Source organism: Nicotiana attenuata, unplaced genomic scaffold (assembly GCF_001879085.1).
Source record: "Nicotiana attenuata strain UT unplaced genomic scaffold, NIATTr2, whole genome shotgun sequence".
Classification (NCBI taxonomy): Eukaryota; Viridiplantae; Streptophyta; class Magnoliopsida; order Solanales; family Solanaceae; genus Nicotiana; species Nicotiana attenuata.
In genome coordinates this window covers 115,711-123,602 of record NW_017672647.1, presented here as the reverse complement: position 1 = coordinate 123,602, position 7,892 = coordinate 115,711, and the positions used below count along the sequence as shown (strand labels likewise).

At 38.2% G+C, this 7,892-nt stretch overlaps 1 protein-coding gene across 1 annotated transcript; it reads left to right on the top strand.

Moving 5' to 3' along the window:
- Positions 1-5,284: 5,284 nt before the first annotated feature.
- On the top strand, positions 5,285-7,017 carry LOC109213957 (alkane hydroxylase MAH1-like). Its single transcript, XM_019377804.1, has one exon. The coding sequence runs from the start codon at positions 5,332-5,334 to the stop codon at positions 6,892-6,894; it is 1,563 nt and encodes a 520-aa protein (XP_019233349.1). The 5' UTR covers positions 5,285-5,331; the 3' UTR covers positions 6,895-7,017.
- Positions 7,018-7,892: the final 875 nt, after the last annotated feature.

The window sequence follows — 7,892 nt, the reverse complement described above, 5'->3', positions numbered from 1 at the left end:
GCCTGAATGTCTAGCACATCTCTCATACACGATCATCCCACGAGGAATACTTCTATGATTCTTCCGTGCCACATAGCAAAAATCTGAATATCAGCAGTCGATTACCCAGGCAAGCGCCGCAATACCAATGAAGCATCTGTAAGTCAAAACGCAATGCGCCTTCTGAAATATGCATCCTCCCCAGGCAATACCATGTAGTAATAGCATTCATCTAAACATCTGAAATTGTCTATGGTGCCTAAGAATTCATGACCTTCCCTTCAAAATTGACCTGTGACCTTGCACATGCAAATCTTAATCCCACACATCACACCGCATCAATCATGCCATCATGTGAAGAGTACAAGAATCTCATAATCAATTCTGAGTCGCAAGCAGAATATATATCCGATCAGTCAGAAATCGTACATTTGATCTTACCCAAAAGAAAATCACAATATACAACATGTTCCACACACTGGTAGAAAATATACACCTCGAACCATGGTAGAAACGATTGAGGACATCTTAAAACCCCTTTGCACATAACTAAGTCATCAGAACTGAATCCCCCTAACTCAACCAAGCCACGCAGGTCGCCAAAACCCAAGAGCATTGCCACAAAACACCTGTAGAGACTCGCCACCTCATAAGTACCCAAAGAACCGATCATACCCATTACTGTGCTGATCCAACCTATTATCAAGCTGTCCTATTTCTCTGAGTTTCTTTTGAATTGTCTTCAAATTGATACTTCTCCTACCAGAATACCACGATCCTTAACCAAAACTCACCACAATAGGTTCTAACATAAAACCACACGCCTGAAAACCCATAAGCCGTTGTATTCCCTCTTAAGCATCCAAAAAGTACCATAACCGAGATATCCACTCTAAAGAAATCTTCTGTGAATCGAAAACTGTTTCCTTCACCTTTCTGAATGCTGAAATGTAGAATCCATAATGATATAGAAATGCCACAAGTCTCAACACCATCCACTGTAAATATTAGTTTCTAGCCATATACAAATCCTGAAAATTCCCAATTGCTACATATAAATCTTGAATCCACTAGAACCTTTCTCGAGAGTCATTCACTCTACTCAAATCTCAATTGCACCGCCCAAATGACCGAACGACCTATGCCCCATTAGCACGACAACACCTAAAGAAGTCACCCCACATTAACGCGACCAAGCAAATTCCTACTCTATGCACACTACATCATTCACAAATAACCATCCAATCATTCCATGATTTCCATATAACCATAGAGTGTAATGCAACCTGTATCTAGAAATTCCCTTACTCGAGTCATCCTCGACCTCAACCTCTGCAAGTCATAACTGATTCACAAGTATACCTCAAACTAAAATCAATACAACACATAACCGTGCAATCAACTCGTCAATAGCAGCCTCCCCCACTTGGCTCAAAGCCATAGGACAAAACACTCGATAGCTCAAAATGCCCATACTCTATTACTGTCATAATATCGGAGTGAGATTCAACTAAATCCTTCATAAGCTCATGCAATACAAACCATCTAATACCTCAAATCATCTACAAATCTCGCACTCATCCTCATGATAGCCAGGTCAACTATTACAACCGATCCAAACTCAAATCGCACAAATACAACCCACTAGTAGATAAGAAAGCATCCACACAACATCATAAAAATCACACATCCGTAGATTACCTCGCAAGTTACAACCCACCTGCTTAGTCTCAAATTGACATCTCTTTATACCCTTTCACAGTCGCAACTACTACGCAATCACTTAATCTTCCTAAGTCTAAACCCATCAACAAGCCCATGCGAATCTAATTCCTTCCACTATTAAGCAACATGAAAGATCCTTCAATAGACTCAAGACTCGAGACTATACGTCACCTCAAGACAGAAATCAAGCACCATCTCAAGCAAACTCTGCTCATCACATTCAATCCATCTGAACACCTCCTGCACTCACATTATACTCATCATATAGCTATCCAACCACTCATCGAGTCACAGATTCTACTCATAGGGACACTACCTGACATATAAGTCCAAAAGCACGTGCTCACACAACCGAAATCCCCGTGTTCAAGCTACAGTCAAAACTCGGCCTCAAGTCCTCCAGATTGGCCCTTCATCAGCCCACAGAAATCACATCTCGCATATCATTCATGTAATAGCAGGCCGTCGATGTACAACTGATACCGAGCGCTCAAATGCGCATACGAATGCGTGGAAGGAATTTCAAGAGTTATGCTTCAAGTTGAATCATTGTCTCACAATAAGAAGAGAAAAATGGAAAATTTATCCTAAATGCCCTATTGCCTCACGAAGATAGGTATGGACGTTATCATACCGAACCGCAAGACTCCACTAGACACTTGCTCATGACTTGTAGAACCTATGAACCTAGAGCTCTGATACCAACCTTTCACGACCCAAAATCCAACTAGTCGGGATGGCACCTAACCCAAACTTCTAGGTAAGCCAATTAACAACTATCCAATTCCAATAAAATTTAATAAGATAATTAAGTAAGAGAAAACATCTGAATCCTATATATTTCCCAAGGACTGGTAGTACAAATCATGAGCTTCCATCTGAACACCTCCTGTAGTCACATTATACTCATCATATAGCCATCCAACAACTCATCGAGCCACAAATTCCACTCATAGGGACACTACCGGACATATAAGTCCAAAATCATGTGCTCACACAACCGAAATCCCCGTGCTCAAGCTACAGTCAAAACCCGGCCTCAAGTCCTCCAGACTGGCCCACCATCAGCCCACAGAAATCACATCTCGCACATCATTCATGTAATAGCATGCCGTCAACGTACAACTGATACCGAGCGCTCACATGCGTATACGAATGCGTGGAAGGAATTTTAAGAGTTATGCTTCAAGCTGAATCAATGTCGCATAATAAGAAGAGAAAGATGGAAAATTTATCCTAAATACCCTATAGCCTCTCGAAGATAGGTATGGACATCATCATACCGAACCGCAAGACTCTACTAGACACTTGCTCATGACTTGTAGAACTTATGAACCTAGAGCTCTGATACCAACCTCTCACAACCCAAAATCCAACTAGTCGTGATGGAACCTAACCCAACCCGCTAGGTAAACCAATTAACAATTATCCAATTCCAATGAAATTTAATGAGATAATTAAGTAAAAAAAAATCTGAAACCTATATATTTCTCAAGGACTGGTAGTACAAATCATGAGCTTCTAAAATTAGAATTTACGAAGCTGGTATGAAGTAAATACATCATCTGTTCGAAATGTAATAAACAAATTTTTATAAATCTAAGGCTACCATGAACAAGAGGCAGCTACATCTGGAACGCAGGTACGTCTTCAATTCCAGCCCCCGTCGATCACAACAACATCAGCACCCAGCATCTGCATGCAAGGTGCAGAAGTGTAGTATGAGTACAACCAACCCCATGTGCCCAATAAGTAACAAACCTAACCTTAGGTTGAAACTAGTGACAAACTGGAACACGGGTCAGAGTCCAACACCAATAGCCAACAACAATTTGACAAAAGAAAGATATTGAGACTTCCTCTAAAAAAGTGGGAATTGAAGATGTTATGGAAGCTGTTATGAGAAATAGTTTCAATAATGACATTTTCTGGTAGTTGAATGCTTGGAGTTGCTGACAATTTGTGTTCGACTGGCACTACTGTGAAGCACAGCAAATAGCAGCAGCCACTGTATGACTATGTGTACCAATCTCCAGGTGTATGTTGTAAGACATATAGGGATGGCAATTGAGGTGAGGCGGCAGGGCAAAATCTAAATGGGGCGGGGCGGGGCGGGGCAGGGCAGGGCAGGGCAAAATTTTATTTTTAAAAAATCTTAATAGGGTGGGGCAGGGGCAAAGTTCAAGTTAATAACTGGGCCAGGTTAATTTTGTTCTTTTTCCCCAATTCTTACTTTAAATATACGCATTATAATGCGTTTAATGTATAAGCTCAGGTGCTATAGAGTTCACCTTTCCAATTATTTTTCACTAATTATTAAAAAATATTTCCTTTCTAATTATCTCTAAGAAAGAAGTTAAATGACTGATGTTTATAAAATGACTAGGATGAACTCTTGAAATGCCAAAATCGTTAATGTCCTCCAAACAGAAAGGAAATATGTCATTATTTGATTGTCTAAATTATTTCATTAATTTGATTTGTAATATCCAATATATATTTCATCAATATGTGCATCGTTTTACTCACGAATATTTTAATTTTTCCACTCTCACCTTATTTCATATCATAAAGATATGAGAAAATCTTCTTTTGATTTCCTTTTGCTCTAATAATCCCACATTTTCTGTAAAATCATATGTTTAAAAAATATTAAATAGAATATTACAAAATAAAAAAATGAAAAAGAGTCTAAATGGGGCGGGGCGGGGCGGGACGGGGCAAATTCTAGAAAAATGCTAAATAGGGCAGGGCGGGCGGGTTAACAACTTAATAGGCCAAAGTTTGCCCTGCCCCGCCCTACCCCAATTGCCATCCCTGCCCTGCCCTACCCCAATTGCCATCCCTGCCCTGCCCTACCCCAAGACATAACAAAATCACCTTAATGATCTTATCGTTGATAGAACATCTCTGCAGACAGTTTAACCATTATAATTTACAAACCGATAAGGCTTTTTGCTGCTCCGTTCCAACAAGACTATACAATTTGCCTTATGGTTTCAATTAACTTTCAATCCACAAACAACGGTCCTTAATTTTCAGTTTTCATACCTTGAATTTATTTTTTCCCCATGCTTGAACTGATTTATAGAGGAACTTGGAGAAGTGTATCAAATCCAAGTAGGAACTCGGAGAAATAGAGAGACTAGGAAATGAAGGGGAGTTGGATCCCTATATTTTATAGTTTTCGTTGAGTAAACTTTCGTTTTCAACGTGTGTAAAAGTTTCAAATTTACTCTAGTTGCCATTTGGGAAAGAACTAATAAAAGTGCTTTAAATATAAGCATAATAAACTTTTTCTTTCCCGCGTAGAGATTTCCCACAAGGAGACAACTGATATTAATATGAAATGAATGAGCTTATATATACCAACTTATCCTCTATGACTGAGACGATGTACCATTCCCTGCCAGATTCCCACATCCTTATCTTCTTCATTGAGATGTATACGTTTATATACCGTAGATATAATTTAAGGGACTTTCAGCCATATATAACTTGCTTGCCAAAACTCTTGTGGGGCTATAAATAGTGAGTGGAAAATGACTGATCTCATGTTCTATAAGTGTCCTACAAAACACAAAGAGAAGGAAAGCTAGTTTGAAAGAAAAAAAGAACCTCAATCAAATGGATGTCCTTGAATTTTCTCTTTCTCTATTGATTATAATTATCATGTGTTTCACTTATTCTACATGGTGGTACCTTACAAAAAGATGGTGCAAAAGCTCAGCGCCAACAAATTGGCCTCTCGTTGGAATGTTACCGGGGCTTATTCGAAATGCTCACCGTGTCCATGATTTTGCAACTTCTGTTCTTGTGGAAACTGGGGGCACATTTGAGTTCTATGGTCCTGTACTTACCAATTCCAATATGTTAGCTACTAGTGATCCTGCAAATATCCACCATGTCCTTAGTAAAAATTTCTCAAACTATCCAAAGGGTCTTGAATTCCAAAAAATATTCGATATTTTAGGAAATGGAATCTTCAATGTTGATTCCGAATTATGGGAAATTCATAGGAAGACCACCATGTCTTTAATGAGCCATGCCAAGTTCCAAACTTTGTTAGAGAGGAACATGTGGGATACTTTTGAAAAAGGGCTCCAACCAATTCTTGATACTTTTGCAGAACAAGGCACACCGTTTGATTTGCAAGACATTTTCCAGAGATTTACTTTTGATGCTATTAGCAAATTATTACTTGACCATGATCCAAAAAGTTTATCCATTGGTTTGCCTCATGTTCCATGTGAAAAAGCGTTCAATGATGCTGTGGATGCACTTTTGTATAGACATATCTTACCAGAAGGCTGTTGGAAATTGCAAAGATGGCTTCAAATTGGAAAAGAGAAGAAGCTCATTCAAGCATGGGAAGCTTTTGATCGATTTCTATATCCTTGCATTTCACGTAAGCAAGAAGAGTTGATGAACAAAATAATCAAAGATGAGGACTTCGACTTATTTACTGCCTATATTAAAGCATACAATCTATGGAAGAATGGAAGTAATACGGGTAATGTACAAGAATTTTTGAGGGATACTTTTTTAAATTTGATGCTGGCTGGGAGAGACACCACAAGTGCAGCTATCACTTGGTTTTTTTGGCTCTTAGCTGAAAACCCCTTAGTAGAGACAAGGATTAGGAAAGAGATTCAACAACAATTGCAACTAAAAGAAGATGAAAACACCAAGCTTTTCAACATAGAAGAAACACGAAAACTGATCTATCTACATGCTGCTTTGTGTGAAACTCTGAGGCTATTTCCATCAGTTTCTTTGGAGCATAAAGTTTCACTTGAATCTGACATCCTTCCAAGTGGTCACCGTGTTAATCCAAACACGAGAATTGTGCTATCATTCTACACAATGGGGAGAATGGAGACTATATGGGGAAAAGATTGCTTAGAATTCAGGCCAGAACGATGGATTTCGGAACAAGGAAAGATCAAACATGAGCCATCTTTTAAATTTCCAGCATTTAATGCTGGACCAAGAACTTGTCTAGGGAAGGAAATGGCATTCATTCAGATGAAAATGATAGCAGCCACCATCATACACAGTTACCATATCCAACTAGAGGAAGCTCAAACCATTTCTCCAAGTGCTTCTATTATCGTTCAAATGAAACATGGTTTGAAAGTTAGACTCGTCAAAAGGGTTCATCTTGGTCCAAATAAAAAGACATGCTAGATGGTGGAATCAATCAACCCTTCCATTCATGGAAGGGGTGGTTGAATCTTAAACCCTTTCATTCAATAAATTCTAACTACTATATTCTTTAGAGAATTCGAATAAAGTTTTTCTTTTCCTTTATCTGCTTGAAGTTTGCTTACTGCTTAGATGGATTCTACCCTTTAATTTTTACTTTCTTTTTCAAGGTATAAAATCTTGTCTTCATCTACTTTTTTCGGAAAATAAGCTACTTTCCAGAAGTTGTATGTATGTTTGCCGGTCCAATAATTGTGGATCATGCACAGCTAATGCAGGTCAATAATTAATGAGCCACGCCTCTGGAATTAGTGGTTCAGCAAGATAAGATTTAATTTGTAATCCAAAAAATGGGGACCTCCAAAAAGGGCAACCATGATTCAAATATATAGTTGATTTTTTTGCAACATCTATTTCGATAGAACTAATTATAATGTGGATAGCTCGTGTTAGAGCAATATTTAATGGGCTACGTTGGCCCCATTTATTGCCCTTACTATAGATTCCTAAGCGATCACTTAGTGAAAGAGCCCAAATCATTTCTGTTGGGTAAGTATATGTAGCAGTGTTAAGAGTGGAGAAATTTTCATAAAGCACTATCTTTTAGTAGTAATTAGCCATTTATAAATATTATTTGCTATATTACGGATTATAGATACCTTTTATGCGGTTATAAGATGTATTTGATGTATTTAAGCTATTGTATTCATGAATACAGTAGCAAAAATAGGCGTGAATCAGGGAAGTCTAGCTAATCAGTTGTTGTATTCGACTGTATTCATGGAGTGAAACATGGGATTACAGCTGGACAGATTATTGTATTCGACTATATTCGACTGTATTCACGGCGTGAAACATGGGATTACACTGTTTTTAAAACGGAAAGTGAATCAATTAACATAATAGACTCCTAATATAACTCAACAAACTCAATTATAGCACATAAATTTTGTATTTTCAGTTATAAAAAAGATTCTCAA